Source organism: Salvelinus namaycush, chromosome 27, assembly GCF_016432855.1.
Source record: "Salvelinus namaycush isolate Seneca chromosome 27, SaNama_1.0, whole genome shotgun sequence".
NCBI lineage: Eukaryota > Metazoa > Chordata > Actinopteri > Salmoniformes > Salmonidae > Salvelinus > Salvelinus namaycush.
In genome coordinates, this window is record NC_052333.1 from 707,782 (window position 1) to 725,916 (window position 18,135).

Below are 18,135 nucleotides of genomic sequence, written 5' to 3' on the forward strand. Positions count from 1 at the left end.
CACTGTTGCCGCCCGTAGCGTTGAATGTGAGGGAAGCCAGCAAGCTTTTGGTCTCCCTTGATAAAAAAAATCTATAATTCAATGATAGCCAATTAGCATTGAGCTAAACTGAATGAGCTGATGTGAATGGTCCTGGCGCACAAAAAGAAAAGTGTAATGGGAAGCCAGTTTAAATTTGGTTTCACTCTTATCGCATCTAGAGAAATAGTCTGAAAATGTTGGAAACATTGTTAACTTGCTTGACTAGGCTGTAGGTAACTGTTTGTTACATGCAATATGCTTTGTGGACTTCACGGACAGATGTTGCTCTCCGGATTTCTGCTGAAACAAAGGTGTGGTTGAATTTATTCTGCCACTTTTTCTTCATATTGTCTCATGGTGTAAGGACAGATGCTGAGAGACGAGAAGCAAGTACAGGGAGTGAACATTTAATGGATAATAGACAAGAAACGAACAAGGACAGCGTCTGGACAGGGGAAAACATAACAACACCAATGCTGACACAGGGATGAAACACAGGAACAGGCAGCTATATGGAAGGCAATCAAAATGTGATGGAGTCCAGGTGAGTCCAATGAAGCGCTGATGCGCGCAACGAAAGTGACAGGTGTGCGTAATGATGGGCAGCCTGGCGCCTTCGAGTGCCGGGGAGCAGGCGTGACTGTACTGCCCCCCCCCCCCCCCCCCCCCCCCCCCCCTCTAGGGGCGCCACCTGGCGTACCAGTCAACATTTTGGACACACCAACTCAGTCAAGTTATTATTATTATTTATTTTTTTACTATTTTCCCCATTGTAGAATAATATTGAAGATGAGGCAAAGGATGGCAACTTGAAAGAATCTCAAATACATTTTTTATTTGTTTGAGAGAGAGAGGGGGAGGAGGGGGGGGAGAGAGAGAGAGAGAGAGAGAGAGAGAGACACTCTTCTTCTTCCCACCCACCTCCCTATAGGTAGACCATGAACTATATAGACTATGACTAGGCTACCTGACCATCTCCATTGGTCAGGTGTAGGTTGTACCAGACTCTAAAGCCATAAATAACCATTATCCCACAGACTGAAGCCATAAATAACCATTATCCCACAGACTGAATCCATAAATAACCATTATCCCACAGACTGAAGCCATAAATAACTATTTTCCCACAGACTGAAGCCATAAATAACTATTATCCCACAGACTGAATCCATAAATAACCATTATCCCACAGACTGAATCCATAAATAACCATTATCCCACAGACTGAATCCATAAATAACCATTATCCCACAGACTAAAGCCATAAATAACCATTATCCCACAGACTAAAGCCATAAATAACCATTATCCCACAGACTCTGAAGCCATAAATAACCATTATTCCACAGACTGAATCCATAAATAACCATTATCCCACAGGCTCTGAAGCCATAAATAACCATTATCCACAGACTCTGAAGCCATAAATAACCATTATCCACAGACTCTGAATCCATAAATAACCATTATCCCACAGCCTCTGAAGCCATAAATAACCATTATCCCACAGACTGAATCCATAAATAACCATTATCCCACAGGTTCTGTGCAGAAATTACCTTTAAAAATTGGCCATGTTTAATCTAATAGAGATTCCCGAGTGGCACAGCGGTCTAAGGCACTGCATCTCAGTGCTAGAGGCATCACTACAGACCCCGGTTCGATTCCAGGCTGTATCATAACCGGCCGTGATTGGGAGTCCCATAGGACGGCGCGCAATTGGCCCAGCGTCGTACGTGTTAGGGTTTGGCCGGGTTATGCTGTCATTGTAAATAAGATTTTTTTCTTAATAACTGACTGTCCTAGTTAAATAAAGGTTAAATAAAATGTTTTAAATGAACAGACACCTTATTGCATACTTTGAAAATATATCAGGCTATGTAAGCTAAATATACAAACAAAAAATATATTAAACAAATATCCTAAAGTATCATCTTTTCGAAAGTACTAATGTTACTGTCCCCACTACAACATAAATACATGTAATTTTGTCCTTGAAACATTGAAATGAAGCACTGTAGAAGTCCATTCATTCCTATGGGACTGTGGGACTGTGTTTCTGAGGAGTGCCAATATGTCCGTCCAGTGGGGTTAAGGCCTCTCATTGGCCAACACATGGATTTCAGCGATCCATGGTTTATATACATCATTGGCTGCATCGCGCTGAGCTCACTTCCGTGTATTCTTTATTCGACGGACGCATGCTTCCTTCTCCATTTTCATAAGTCAAGGCGCCGCGACAGGAGCACTCATCCGCCGTCGTCAGTAGCCGTGCGGTATAGCAGCGAGAGCTCTACATGCGAAGAAGTGGACATTTACACACTTGCGTACATAACTGGACTAATTTTTCCTACTGTTATTTAATTTTTCTATCCACTCAAAGCTTGATTTTAATTGCACATTTTGTATTACGAACTGATTTAAACTCAAAATGGAGAATCAAGAAAGCAAGTATCTCCCCGAGCTTCTCGCTGAGAAGGACAGTATGGATGTGTCGTTTACGCACGCTATGAAACTTTTATCTACAGGTAAAAACACATTTTATTGGCAAATGTCCTGCCTCGAGCAAAATTATTGATATTTTAGCCATTGCGATAATTTTTAAATCGTGCGTTTTGAAAACGACGCACCGTGGCTAGACGGGACTGCTAACGGGCGTCTGCAAACAGTAGACCCTTTCTTTTCATGGTCTGTGCTACGACCCGTCACCCCACTGCACTTACAGGGTGACACGGTCTAGACACGGTTTAACAACCCCGTTGAATGAAACCGTGAAATATAGCTTTGTGGATTTCCATGCGCACATGGTAACCTATCCGAAATCTCGCCCTATCGCATGCTCAAAGCTGCAACCGCTCTATTGTCACAGTGGTCTTTCTGTGCCCTCAAACCAGAGGGAGAGAGACAACGATAGGACGTTCTGGCGTCTTTGTGTGGCAGATAACTCCCTTATTGTGTGGTCGTTGCCCACAGCAAACAAGCACAAAATAGCATGTTTTCTGTCCCCTCGGCAGGTGGTCCAGAAACCCTTTGTATTTCCATTGTGGGTGATTGCACAGAGGGAAAAACTATTCATAGTTGCATGTAGGTCGCTTTTAAAACGTTTTATAAATCACATATTACCAATTGTGGTTTATTTTGAGTAGCCTACTATTGAAGCAAAAGTTGTGGGTGTGGCGAGACAGGCACGTTTTGGTTTGACTAACAAACAACCGCACAAGGGCAGATTTATGGAAGTTTAACCGTAAGAGAAGAGAAAAATAAGCATTTCAAATATATTTCTGGAATGTATTTTACATTTGCCAAATACATTTAAAAATGCATCAAAACATATGTTAATACTTGACGTACATCTGTAAATGTATTTGTAATATATGCGTTTGGTATTTTTTTTTACAGCGGTTAATACTTGACGTACATCTGTAAATGTATTTGTAATATATGCGTTTGGTATTTTTTTTTACAGCGGCGGGGTTCGAGGTCTGTTTGATACAGTGTAACTGTGTGACGATAGCAGTGTAAGAAATAAGCAGTTTGTCTGCCTAAACGATTGTTGTAGTTATTCGGTCATTTTCGAGATGCTACCATTTGTGGGTTTATTTTTGTTTTTTTGGAGGGGGGGGGGGGCTGGTTTCACGAACACATTTTAAGCCTAGTCCTGGACTTAAATAGCATGCTCAGTGGGGATTCTCCAAGGAAATAACGGTTACTCTGTGTCCGGGAAACAGGCCCTTTCAGTGAAGTCAAATGTGTCAAATATTACAGTTGAACTCTATTTTGATTGGCTGTAATCCGGAGAAGCGCAGCAATGAGTGGTTTAACATTGCTGAAACGTGTGTACCCTGATGTTCCAGCTGGATCTGACAGACTTTTACATGGGGAAATGTGTTTTTCCCTCGGTCCTTTCCACCCATGTGTTTCGCGTTATAATACAGACTTCCTGGAATGGAAATCTAGTACAGTACCGTAACCTACCACTAGGTGGAGGTGGTTTATAGATTGTTTAGCCGTATGACCTTATCAAGACCCTCTGGGGGCTGTCAGTCAGTACCTTTTGAGATCACATATTTAGGAATGATGGTTCATTGTTGCTAGATAAGTGTCTGGGTTTATTGTCTCGTAACATACTGTACTCAAAACGTACTGTGTACTCAAAACGTTTCAGGTGGGTTGCCACTAGGTCTCAGTGAGTCACACTGCAAAAAAAAGCTTCTGTATATCTCACCTGGCCTTTGTCCCTCATAGAGCTTTTGTCCAGTACTGCTAATAATTACCATTGTAAAACGTCTTCTCTTTATAGTGCTAGATATGGCTAGCCTGTTAGATATGGCTAGCCTGCTAGAGTGCCTTTAGGCTACTGTAGTGGGACAATGCAACTTGTCAATGTGTCACTGGCTGGTCAAAGGAGAGTATAGAACAATACACATGCCTTTGAGTGGTACAGTGCCTGTGTGTCAGTGTGTGGCAGGTCAATGAAGTTTAGATTAGTACAGAAGACACCGCTGCTAGCGAACCTCTGGTTCACAGCTGTTAGTGTAGTCCAAATCAAATGTTATTTGTCACATACACATGGTAAGCAGATGTTAATGCGAGTGTAGCGAAATGCTTGTGCTTCTAGTTCCGACCATACAGTAATAACCAACGAGTAATCTAACCTAACAATTCCACAACTACTACCTTATACACACAAGTGTAAAGGGATAAAGAATATGTACATAAAGATATATGAATGAGTGATGGTACAGAACGGCATAGGCAAGATGCAGTAGATGGTATAGAGTACAGTATATACATATGAGATGAGTGATGTAGGGTATGTAAACATTTGCACGTGGCATACTGAGACACTGTCATGACTTAAGGCTCTTTCACGTGTATGACTTCTAACGGTAAACTACATTGTTATAACATAGTACGACTTGGTGTTTGAATCGGTTGAATTCTCCCTTTGTAGAAATCGAGAGAATCCAGAAAGGTGAACCCAAGAAGGAAGGAGGAGACGCGTACCTGGACCTTTTCACCGTGAAGAATATCAAACTGAAGGAGCGTGTGCTCATACCTGTCAAACAGTATCCGAGGGTAAGCCTTCTACCTCTCTACTCCTGTCCTTCATTCAGCAGCAGGGCTTAAATTACATGGGTGACTGGGGGGGTCAAACAGTATCCGAGGGTAAGCCTTCTACCTCTCTACTCCTGTCCTTCATTCAGCAGCAGGGCTTGAATTACATGGGTGACTGGGGGGGTCAAACAGTATCCGAGGGTAAGCCTTCTACCTCTCTACTCCTGTCCTTCATTCAGCAGCAGGGCTTGAATTACATGGGTGACTGGGGGGGGGTCAAACAGTATCCGAGGGTAAGCCTTCTACCTCTCTACTCCTGTCCTTCATTCAGCAGCAGGGCTTAAATTACATGGGTGACTGGGGGGGTCAAACAGTATCCGAGGGTAAGCCTTCTACCTCTACTCCTGTCCTTCATTCAGCAGCATGGCTTGAATTACATGGGTGACTGGGGGGGTCAAACAGTATCCGAGGGTAAGCCTTCTACCTCTTTCCTCCTGTCCTTCATTCAGCAGCATGGCTTGAATTACATGGGTGACTGGGGGGGTCAAACAGTATCCGAGGGTAAGCCTTCTACCTCTCTACTCCTGTCCTTCATTCAGCAGCAGGGCTTGAATTACATGGGTGACTGGGGGGGGGGGGGTCAAACAGTATCCGAGGGTAAGCCTTCTACCTCTCTACTCCTGTCCTTCATTCAGCAGCAGGGCTTAAATTACATGGGTGACTGGGGGGGTCAAACAGTATCCGAGGGTAAGCCTTCTACCTCTCTACTCCTGTCCTTCATTCTGCAGCAGGGCTTAAATTACATGGGTGACTGGGGGGGTCAAGCAGTATCCGAGGGTAAGCCTTCTACCTCTCTACTCCTGTCCTTCATTCAGCAGCAGGGCTTAAATTACATGGGTGACTGGGGGGGGTCAAACAGTATCCGAGGGTAAGCCTTCTACCTCTCTACTCCTGTCCTTCATTCAGCAGCAGGGCTTGAATTACATGGGTGACTGGGGGGGGGGGGGGGGGGTCAAACAGTATCCGAGGGTAAGCCTTCTACCTCTCTACTCCTGTCCTTCATTCAGCGGCAGGGCTTAAATTACATGGGTGACTGGGGGGGTCAAACAGTATCCGAGGGTAAGCCTTCTACCTCTCTACTCCTGTCCTTCATTCAGCAGCAGGGCTTGAATTACATGGGTGACTGGGGGGGGGGGGGGGGGGTCAAACAGTATCCGAGGGTAAGCCTTCTACCTCTCTACTCCTGTCCTTCATTCAGCAGCAGGGCTTAAATTACATGGGTGACTGGGGGGGGTCAAACAGTATCCGAGGGTAAGCCTTCTACCTCTCTACTCCTGTCCTTCATTCAGCAGCAGGGCTTAAATTACATGGGTGACTGGGGGGGTCAAACAGTATCCGAGGGTAAGCCTTCTACCTCTCTACTCCTGTCCTTCATTCAGCAGCAGGGCTTAAATTACATGGGTGACTGGGGGGGGTCAAACAGTATCCGAGGGTAAGCCTTCTACCTCTCTACTCCTGTCCTTCATTCAGCAGCAGGGCTTAAATTACATGGGTGACTGGGGGGGGGTCAAACAGTATCCGAGGGTAAGCCTTCTACCTCTCTACTCCTGTCCTTCATTCAGCAGCAGGGCTTAAATTACATGGGTGACTGGGGGGGTCAAACAGTATCCGAGGGTAAGCCTTCTACCTCTCTACTCCTGTCCTTCATTCAGCAGCAGGGCTTAAATTACATGGGTGACTGGGGGGGGTCAAACAGTATCCGAGGGTAAGCCTTCTACCTCTCTACTCCTGTCCTTCATTCAGCAGCAGGGCTTAAATTACATGGCTGTCTGGGAGTATGCAAGCTCTCAGCCATGCTTTAGGCGACTCCAAATCAAACTTTATTTGTCACATGCGCCGAGTACAAGTGTAGACCTTACTGGGAACCAACAGCTCTCTTTTTAAGAGGAGTTAAGAAACTACACTGTTGGTTAAGGGCTTGTAATTAAGAGTTTCAGGGAGGCAACGCATGTCACAGTAAAATGTTTCTCCCCGAGGGACAATGATCAGCGTTTTTAATAGATTTTCTCCACCCTCATTATTTAAAGTGGTACTAAACCTCTGTATTTACATGGTGATTACATGGCTGGCGGAAACTTTAGTGTAACCACAGTGTGTCCGCTACCCTTCGACCAGTCTGCGGCACAATTGTTTCCGTTATAATCGCTTCATGTTTCAAATGCTTTGATTGTCTAGTTCCTTACACTAGTGAAGGTCTTCCACATGTTGTATTGGATTAGTTGTGTCAACGTTGTTTCCATGTCATATTGGAAAAGGTCATATGAACCACTGCTGAAACACTGCTTTAAGCAACAGGTACAGAACACACAGCATCTTCAACACTCTAGAAGCCTTATTCACAGTGACTCATCCGTGACTCATCCGCTGGGCCCCCAAAAAACCCCAGTTAACTTTGTTTCCATGTCATTTCAACAAAAAACAATCAATGTGCCTGACTTTTAATCAATTTGGAAAACCCATTCGATTTGAAGAAATTCCCTTCAAACTAAGGGAATTTCGTATTGTTTTCACCCAAATTTTAACTCTAAAATCCAATGACGTGAAATGTTTTGATTTCACATTTAATTCACGTTAGTTGACAACGAAATGTGTGTTAAAAAAAAAAAAAAAAAAAAAATCAAATACCGAGTGGGAAATGGTATTGTTCGGCTATGATTCTTTTGTAGATGTCCTGTAATGTTTAAACGGGTTTCATTTGTTGGCTGACCTGGTCTTGTTTGTCCTGTCTCAAGTAACATACCACCGTATGCTTCCCCCGCATGCTGTTACACAAGGAAGCTTGTTCTGTAGTCTAAAGCTGTCTTGTTTCTCCTGTTTCCAGTTCAACTTTGTGGGGAAGATTCTTGGCCCTCAGGGTAACACAATCAAACGGCTTCAGGAAGAGACTGGGGCCAAGATCTCTGTACTGGGCAAAGGCTCCATGAGGGACAAAGCCAAGGTGAGAGAGAGCTGACATGTATACCTCACACACACATTATCCACCTGTTACGCACACAACTGAGGGAGGGAGGAATCTGGCCACAGCTGTCCTACGGCAGAGGGAGAGAGGGAGGGACATCTGGCCACAGCTGTCCTTCGGCAGAGGGAGAGAGGGAGGGGCATCTGGCCACAGCTGTCCTACGGCAGAGGGAGAGAGGGAGGGACATCTGGCCACAGCTGTCCTTCGGCAGAGGGAGAGAGGGAGGGGCATCTGGCCACAGCTGTCCTACGGCAGAGGGAGAGAGGGACATCTGGCCACAGCTGTCCTACGGCAGAGGGAGAGAGGGACATCTGGCCACAGCTGTCCTACGGCAGAGGGAGAGAGGGAGGGGAATCTGGCCACAGCTGTCCTACGGCAGAGGGAGAGAGGGAGGGGAATCTGGCCACAGCTGTCCTACGGCAGAGGGAGAGAGGGAGGGGAATCTGGCCACAGCTGTCCTACGGCAGAGGGAGAGAGGGAGGGGAATCTGGCCACAGCTGTCCTACGGCAGAGGGAGAGAGGGAGGGGAATCTGGCCACAGCTGTCCTACGGCAGAGGGAGAGAGGGAGGGGAATCTGGCCACAGCTGTCCTACGGCAGAGGGAGAGAGGGAGGGGAATCTGGCCACAGCTGTCCTACGGCAGAGGGAGAGAGGGAGGGGAATCTGGCCACAGCTGTCCTACGGCAGAGGGAGAGAGGGAGGGGAATCTGGCCACAGCTGTCCTACGGCAGAGGGAGAGAGGGAGGGGAATCTGGCCACAGCTGTCCTACGGCAGAGGGAGAGAGGGAGGGGAATCTGGCCACAGCTGTCCTACGGCAGAGGGAGAGAGGGAGGGGAATCTGGCCACAGCTGTCCTACGGCAGAGGGAGAGAGGGAGGGGAATCTGGCCACAGAAGGGATGGTTAGTTGCACCTGCCTAGCCCTGAAAGTGAGGGTAGATTTATCTCACCTGGTTAACACCTTTTTGGGGGTTTTGAACTGTCCATGGTCACCTGATAAAGGCCATGTTGTGATAGGTTACATAGACCCAGACCGGGGTGGCTTGTCTTCCTCAATAAGCTCTCCAACTGTCCTGTGTTGTGTTTCAGGAGGAGGGGCTGAGGAAAGGGGCTGAGGCCAAGTACGCACACCTGTCCATGGAGCTGCATGTCTTCATCGAGGTGTTTGCCCCCGTGCCCGAGGCTTATCTACGCATGGCACACGCCATGGAGGAAGTCAAGAAGTTCCTGTTTCCTGTGAGTGGATTAGACTCTTAAATGTGGTGGTTCTGTGTTGTCACCTTTTGTTTCCTTGTCCGACCCTGCAGTACACTCTTACAACCAAATAAGGTGGTTGAGAGCGATGGAATAGGAAACCATTTTTAGGCTCTCCGAAGAACCATAAATGGGATGGTTCTTTTGAAGAACCATAAAAGAAATGTTTCTGCCCTCCGGAATTGAATAGCCCTGCTGTAGTGTTTTAGTCTTATTTGCATATTTCCCGGTGTGCCTTTGGAGTGAATTTTAAAGGTACCAGCCGTGACTGGGTTTGCTAGTGATACGTGTTTGTAGCATTCATTCATTTTCAGTCCTGGTGCTTCACCAAGTGAAATCCTAAGTGAATATGTTATCATTAAACTGACATTTCTTTAAGACGTTACAGTACATCTCACGAGGCCCTCTTTTTGAGGGTGTAGTTTTACCCTAATACAGTGGCATAAAACTGATAGTTTACAGGCCACATCAAACTACAAGTCCCATAATGCTGGCTTTCAGTGCTCTGATTCCTGTTGGAATCCGGCCAGATTGGGGATATTAAACATTTAGACTTTTCATTCACCCGCGTTCAGAATGACTGCCAGGATTAAGAAGACTAATGTATGAAACGACCGAAACCAAATCATCTGGAAAAATCATTTCAGAATGATTTAGAAAAATGTGTATTTATATTTGAGTAGCATAAGATGACTCTAGCAATCAATTTCCATGCAACAAACAATAAAAAATATCTACCTGCAATAGATAATGCTGGGAAATATAATAATGATGGGTGTTAGTTTTGTTTGACCAGTGGTTACTGGGGCTGTTTTACACCACTGAGTGTTAATGTAAACTCTTAACAGGGTTAATGTAACTGAATCCACACTAGAAAAGTTACACAGAAAAATCAACAATATTTTACACTGACCATTGTGCTATGAAAGGGACACATCTGTATACTTCTGTAGAATCGTAGATTCCATGTCAAGAATGTATTATGGATCCACATTAGGTCCTGCCAAGGCATCAGCTACTCTTCCTGGGGTTTATTATGGATCCACATTAGGTCCTGCCAAGGCATCAGCTACTCTTCCTGGGGTTTATTATGGATCCACATTAGGTCCTGCCAAGGCAGCAGCTACTCTTCCTGGGGTTTATTATGGATCCACATTAGGTCCTGCCAAGGCATCAGCTACTCTTCCTGGGGTTTATTATGGATCCACATTAGGTCCTGCCAAGGCATCAGCTACTCTTCCTGGGGTTTATTATGGATCCACATTAGTTCCTGCCAAGGCAGCAGCTACTCTTCCTGGGGTTTATTATGGATCCACATTAGTTCCTGCCAAGGCATCAGCTACTCTTCCTGGGGTTTATTATGGATCCACATTAGGTCCTGCCAAGGCATCAGCTACTCTTCCTGGGGTTTATTATGGATCCACATTAGGTCCTGCCAAGGCATCAGCTACTCTTCCTGGGGTTTATTATGGATCCACATTAGTTCCTGTCAAGGCAGCAGCTACTCTTCCTGGGGTTTATTATGGATCCACATTAGTTCCTGCCAAGGCAGCAGCTACTCTTCCTGGGGTTTATTATGGATCCACATTAGGTCCTGCCAAGGCATCAGCTACTCTTCCTGGGGTTTATTATGGATCCACATTAGTTCCTGCCAAGGCAGCAGCTACTCTTCCTGGGGTTTATTATGGATCCACATTAGTTCCTGCCAAGGCAGCAGCTACTCTTCCTGGGGTTTATTATGGATCCACATTAGTTCCTGCCAAGGCATCAGCTACTCTTCCTGGGGTTTATTATGGATCCACATTAGTTCCTGCCAAGGCAGCAGCTACTCTTCCTGGGGTTTATTATGGATCCCCATTAGTTCCTGCCAAGGCAGAAGCTACTCTTCCTGGGGTTTATTATGGATCCACATTAGTTCCTGCCAAGGCAGCAGCTACTCTTCCTGGGGTTTATTATGGATCCCCATTAGTTCCTGCCAAGGCAGAAGCTACTCTTCCTGGGGTTTATTATGGATCCACATTAGTTCCTGCCAAGGCAGCAGCTACTCTTCCTGGGGTTTATTATGGATCCACATTAGGTCCTGCCAAGGCAGCAGCTACTCTTCCTGGGGTTTATTATGGATCCACATTAGGTCCTGCCAAGGCATCAGCTACTCTTCCTGCGGTCCGGTAATATTAAGGCAATTAAAAAATATATATATTTTTTTAACATTACATTCATAGCAGATTTCACAACACACTAAGTATGACACCTTTTTAAATGAGGACCCACTGTATGCAGTATTTCCCTAAACTGTTGTGGTGGGTTACCTACAGTACTATATAATCGGCAGGACTTGTTTGGTTATTGCTAGTCTAGCTATGAAGAAACTTAATTTCCCTGGAAAGACTATGCATGAATCATGAAGGTTAGACGGGTTTGTTTGGTTCGTAATGTGTCGATGTAAATCAGTGATTTGGTGTTGTGATTTTTCACCAGACAAACCTGTTTAGAAGTTATTGTGGTGCTCTGTATTACAGCCATTTTCCCTCTGAAAATAATTCTAGGTTAGCGAGCTTCATTTGTCTGGGTTGATTTTTCCTAAACTGGGGAATGTGTTTTGTTTTGGCTGTTACTCTGCAAAGGCAGTCTGTTCTTCTCCTTGGGCCCCCCAAAATAATCTTTCCATGTTAGTTGGCATAGGTAGGAACGGTTTAATGTTTAGCGGCATATTAGCGGTCTATCTTGTTAAACGAAGGCGACGCCGTGTTGCTCTTGCTGATGGATTAATTACGGAATCAGACAAAATGTTGGTTTCAGCGAGTTGTCACTCTAGAGATGAATGGAGAGCAGACTGCCTGCATATTATAGTATCACACCTACGTCCCAAATGGCTCCCTATATAGTGCACTACTTTAGACCAGAGCCCTATGGAACCCTATTCCCTATATAGTGCACTATTTGACCAGAACCCTATGGAACCCTATTCCCTATATAGTGCACTACTTTAGACCAGAGCCCTATGGAACCCTATTCCCTATATAGTGCACTACTTTAGACCAGAGCCCTATGGAACCCTATTCCCTATATAGTGTACTACTTTAGACCAGAGCCCTATGGAACCCTATTCCCTATATAGTCCACTACTTTTGACCCGAGCTCTATGGGGAATAGGGTGCCATTTGGGACAGAACACTGAATATTTCCTTTTGGCTGTCGGGATCACCAGAGGAGAGTCAGGTTCTCAAATAGAACCCTATTCCCTATTAAATAGTGCACTACTTTAACCCAGGGGCCCCTGCATGAGAACAGATTTATGAAAAGCATTGATCGGGGTCACGGTTTAACATCCAGAATGTATCACATCCGGCTGTGATTGAGAGTCCCATAGGATGGCGTACAATTGGCCCAGTGTTGTCCGGGTTTGTCCCCGGTAGGCCATCAGTGTAAAATAAGAATTTGTTCTTAACTGACTTGCCTAGTTTACTTAAAGAAAGAAATTAAAATAAATAAAATAAATGTACCCCCAAAAAGGACTGGAGAAAGACTGTTTGATGCTGTTTGTTGCTGGTTGTCAATGGTTGTCTACTGCAGGAGTCTGTCATTATGTATCGGTCGGGTCCAATCTCTCCACTAAACTGAGGAAGATTTACCATTAGGGTACATGCACTAGGTATTTTACCTGCTTGCATACGTAGAGACGAGGGAGACACGCACACACACCCACACAAGGGCTTAAGGGCTTTTTGAGACCGGCTCTCATTGCCTTGCTTTTATAGTCATTAGTGGCTTTGTGGCTCAGGATACTGAACACAGGGCCGTGGGGTGAGACAGGGCCGTGGGGTGAGACAGGGCCGTGGGGTGAGACAGGGATGCAGCTTGAGCCCCACCCTCTTCCATCTATCGCTATATATTAGAACCAAAATATTAACGCAACATGTAAAGTGTTGGTCCCATGTTTCATGAGCTGAAATAAAAGATCAAGATTGCAACTGCACATGGGGACAAAGATCGTACTTTTTGGAATAATGTCCTCTGATTCGATGAAACAAAAATAAAACTGTTTGGCCATAATGACCATCGTTATGTTTGGATGAAAAACGGGGAGGCTTACAAGCCGAAGAACAACCATGAAGCACGGGTGTGGCAGCATCATGTTGTGGGGGTGCTTTGCTGCAGGAGGGGCTGGTGCACTTCACAAAATAGATGGCATCATGAGGTAGGAAAATTATGTGGATATATTGAAGCAACATCTCAAGACATAAGTCAGGAATTTAAAGCTTGGTCGCAAATGGATCTTTCAAATGGACAATGACCCCAAGCATACTTCCAAAGTTGAGGCAAAATGGCTTAAGGACAACAAAGTCAAGGTATTGGAGTGGCCATCACAAAGCCCTGACCTCAATCCTATAGAACATTTGTGGGCAGAACTGAAAAAGCATGTGCGAGCAAGGAGGCCTACAAAAATGACTCAGTTACACCAGCTCTGTCAGGAGGAATGGGCCAAAATTCACCCAATTTATTTTTGGAAGCTTGTGGAAGGCTACCTGAAACCTTTGACCCAAGTTAAACAATTTAAATACTACCAAATACTAATTTAGTGTATGTAAACCTCTGACCCACTGGGAATGTGATGAAAGAAATATAAGCTGAAATAAATCATTCTCTACTATTATTCTGACATTTCACATTCTTACAATAAAGTGGTGATCCTTACTGACCTAAGACAGGGAATTTTTACTAGGAATAAAATTCAGGAATTGTGAAACTGAGTTTTTAAATGTATTTGCTGAGGTGTATGTTAATTTCTGTACCATAAGCCAAACATCATTTTAGAGAAGTTGGCGGTACATCCAACCGGCCTCGCAACCGCAGACCACGTGTAACCACGCCAGCCCAGGACCTCCACATCCTGCTTCTTCGCCTGTGCGATCGTCTGGGTTCAGCATCCAACCGGCCTCGCAACCGCAGACCACGTGTAACCACGCTAGCCCAGGACCTCCACATCCTGCTTCTTCGCCTGTGCGATCGTCTGGGTTCAGCATCCAAGACGGCTGATGAAACTGATGCGTATTTCTATCTGTAATAAAGACCTTTTGTGGGGAAGCACTCATTCTGATTGGCTGGGCCTTGCTCCCCACTGGGTGGGCCTATGCCCTCCCAGGCCCACCCATGGCTGTGCCCCTACCCAGTTATGTGAAATCCATAGATTAGTGCCTAATGCAGTTATTTCCTCATTTTAGATTTGTTCAGTATAATTACCTTTTCCCTCCTTCCCTATCCTCCCATCTTTACTACCAACCCTCATCCTTTTTGTCTGTCATCTGTCTCTCTTTCTCTCAGGACATGATGGATGACATCTGTCAGGAACAGTTCATGGAGATGGGTTATCTGAACGGGGGCCAGGAGCACGGGCCAGGGGCCCCACGAGGCAGAGGAGGACCACCGGGCCCTAGGGGCCGAGGAGGGCCTCCGGGACAACCAGGGGCACCCAGGTAAACAGGCTCAGGATAAAATTAATCAAGGTGGCTGATGTGAAGTTATTGTCTGGTCTATCTACAGTATGTTTGTTCAAATAACACTTCACCCTCTGTCTCATTCCTCTTTTCTGTCTGCATTAACTTCACCCTCTGTCGTCTCCGTTTCTCTGTCTGCATTATCTTCTCTACTTTCTCGTTTGCTCGCTCTGTCTCTCTTCTGCCGTCTTTCCAGGGGTAGGGGTATGCCCCAACGTGGAGGTACACCCAGGGGAGGTCCAGCCAGAGGCGGGGTAGCGAGGGGGGCACCAGCAGGAAGAGGAGGACCTCCAGCAACCCCTGCCAGAGGGGCATCAGCGCCCCGAGCCAGACTCGCTGCCCCTGGTGGGCCTCCGAGAATGCCCCTTCCACCCCCCCACCAACACGCACCGGAACAATATGAGGAATATGTAAGTCAAAATAACTTTATTATTCCATGACGTTTTAGGATCTTAAACATCTCTAATATATGTTTAATATTATCCAGCTAATTCGAGTTTTTCTGTTATAATGATCAAGTGACATTGTAACAATGCCCATGCTGGAATTCAGAGAACACGTAGGGTTTAACCGGCATCGTGTAACGCTTTGAAGCCTGTAATTAACTATTTAAAAGTCCAATCTGGTTATTTATTTAACCTTTAATTTATCCCGGTTCGTTCTATATTTCACCAGGGGAGATCAGATCTAGGTCAAGACAGCAGTAGTAGCTGGAGCCGACTAGTAATGTGTTATAGTAGAGAGCAACAGCGCTGCTAGGTCTACCTTTTCATAAGACATTTGTACAATGGCAATTATAATGACGTTTTTAAGAACTACCCCTGTTTATAATTGTATTCACCTTTTATTTTATGGGTTAAGGGTTGGTAACGGTGGCTCGTGGTCCCTCCTGGGTTAAGGGTTGGTAACGGCGGCTCGTGGTCCCTCCTGGGTTAAGGGTTGGTAACGGCGGCTCGTGGTCCCTCCTGGGTTAAGGGTTGGTAACGGCGGCTCGTGGTCCCTCCCGGGTTAAGGGTTGGTAACGGCGGCTCGTGGTCCCTCCCGGGTTAAGGGTTGGTAACGGCGGCTCGTGGTCCCTCCCGGGTTAAGGGTTGGTAACGGCGGCTCGTGGTCCCTCCCGGGTTAAGGGTTGGTAATGGCGGCTCGTGGTCCCTCCCGGGTTAAGGGTTGGTAACGGCGGCTCGTGGTCCCTCCCGGGTTAAGGGTTGGTAATGGCGGCTCGTGGTCCCTCCAGGGTTAAGGGTTGGTAACGGCGGCTCGTGGTCCCTCCAGGGTTAAGGGTTGGTAACGGTGGCTCGTGGTCCCTCCCGGGTTAAGGGTTGGTAACGGCGGCTCGTGGTCCCTCCTGGGTTAAGGGTTGGTAACGGCGGCTCGTGGTCCCTCCCGGGTTAAGGGTTGGTAACGGCGGCTCGTGGTCCCTCCCGGGTTAAGGGTTGGTAATGGCGGCTCGTGGTCCCTCCAGGGTTAAGGGTTGGTAACGGTGGCTCGTGGTCCCTCCAGGGTTAAGGGTTGGTAACGGTGGCTCGTGGTACACAGCATTGCAGCTCCTTAGTTAATGAAAGTTCTTCCTTTTTTTGCCAACTTATTTACAGTCTAGATCTCAAACATCAACTGGTGAATGAAATTCACTTCACAGGCCGAGGAGGACCTCTAACACGTTTATTTTGTTCTCTCTCTCTGCTCCTCCTTCTGACCCCCACCCTATTCTCCTCTCTCTCTCTCTCTCTCCCCTTCTCACTAGGCCTATGATGAGAGCTACACTGAGCCAGCGTACGAGGCATACGACTGTTACTACAGTCAGCCACAGGCGTGAGTCACCCATCTCTCCATCTATTGGCAACAAACTACACACACACACACACACCACGCATTTGGCTGTCACATCCTTGCTCTTCACGGTTACACATACCCTACTTACTAACTGGATTATCGAGTTATGGAGAATGTTGGGACTGAAATAGTTCTGAATTCATAAGGATAAACTTTCCCTGTGGTAGGATTGTTTTGAGTCTGTGTGTTTTAAGTTGGTTAGTTCAGCTAACCTTCGCTATGTTTGAAATCGGATGACATCAGTTATTAAAGATATATTATGTGATATTTTTGTATTCGTTTGTCTATCTTATCTATTAAGTGAGAGCATATTTTATTAATGTAATGTATATTGAACATGACTGCTGGTAGGCTTGGTTTGTTGGCTGGGTAGGTTTTTCTGGTTAGCTTGGTTTGCTGTCTGGGTAGGTTTTTCTGGTTAGCTTGGTTTGCTGGCATGCAGCAATTTCAACAATTTGACTGAGTTACAGTCCATATATGGAAATCAGTCAACTTACATTCATTAAGCCCTAATCTATGGATGGGTTGACCTGGGAGGGCATAGGCCCATCCACGTTTTTCCCCACAAAAGGGCTTTATTACAGACAGAAATACTCCTTAGTTTCATCAGCTGTCCAGGTGGCTGGTCTCAGACGATCCCGCAGGTGAAGAAGACTGATGTGGAGGTCCTGTGCTGGCGTGGTTACACGTGGTCTGCTGTTGTAAGGCCAGTTGGATGTACTGCCAAATTCTATAAAACGATGTTGGAGGTGGCTTATGGTAGAGAAATGAACATTCAATTATATGGCAACAGCTCTGCTGGACATTCCTGCAGTCAGCATGCCAATTGCACGCTCCCTCAAAACATGAACGATCTGTGGCATTGTGGTGTGTGACAAGTGCACATTTTAGTGGCCTTTTATTGTCCCAAGGACAAGGTGCATCTGTGTAATGATCATGCTATTTATTCAGCTTCTTGATATGCCACACCTGTCAGGTGGATGGATTATCTTGGCAAAGGAGAAATGCTCACTAAAATGGATATGAACAAATTTGTGCACAACATTTGAGAGAAATAAGCTTTTTGTGAGTATGGAACATTTCTGGGATATTTTGTTTCAGCTCATGAAACATGGGATTAACACTACAAGTTGCGTTCATATTTTTGTTCAGTATATATTTGTCATTTATTTAATCCAGAGCGATTTACATTTTCATACTTATTTTCGTACTTTGTTAGCTCGTTCTAATTGAAATGTTCTTTCTCCTCTGTTCTTCTCTTAGAGAGCCAGAGTACTACGACTACGGACACGGAGAAACACAGGAAGCATATGAACCCTACGGTAAGACATCAATACTCCACTCTCAAGCCAAACCTCTCGTCCTAGCGCTCACCCTTTACGGAGTGGGATATCCTTAATTCTGTCTTGATTATTGGTTCTGTAATTGGTAAATTTACCTAAATAATGCTGATGGCAAC

General features: G+C 45.6%; 1 protein-coding gene across 1 annotated transcript in view; it reads left to right on the forward strand.

The window, feature by feature from the left end:
* Positions 1–2,233: 2,233 nt before the first annotated feature.
* The window catches only part of khdrbs1b (KH domain containing, RNA binding, signal transduction associated 1b), a 17,736-nt gene continuing 1,834 nt past the window's right edge, over positions 2,234–18,135 (forward strand). The window contains exons 1-8 of the mRNA XM_038966786.1: positions 2,234–2,549; positions 4,976–5,100; positions 7,961–8,077; positions 9,187–9,333; positions 14,674–14,825; positions 15,043–15,256; positions 16,588–16,655; positions 17,940–17,998. Of these exons, the coding sequence (XP_038822714.1) occupies positions 2,453–2,549; positions 4,976–5,100; positions 7,961–8,077; positions 9,187–9,333; positions 14,674–14,825; positions 15,043–15,256; positions 16,588–16,655; positions 17,940–17,998 (979 nt within the window). The 5' untranslated portion in view covers positions 2,234–2,452. The remainder of the gene's footprint in view (positions 2,550–4,975; positions 5,101–7,960; positions 8,078–9,186; positions 9,334–14,673; positions 14,826–15,042; positions 15,257–16,587; positions 16,656–17,939; positions 17,999–18,135) is intronic.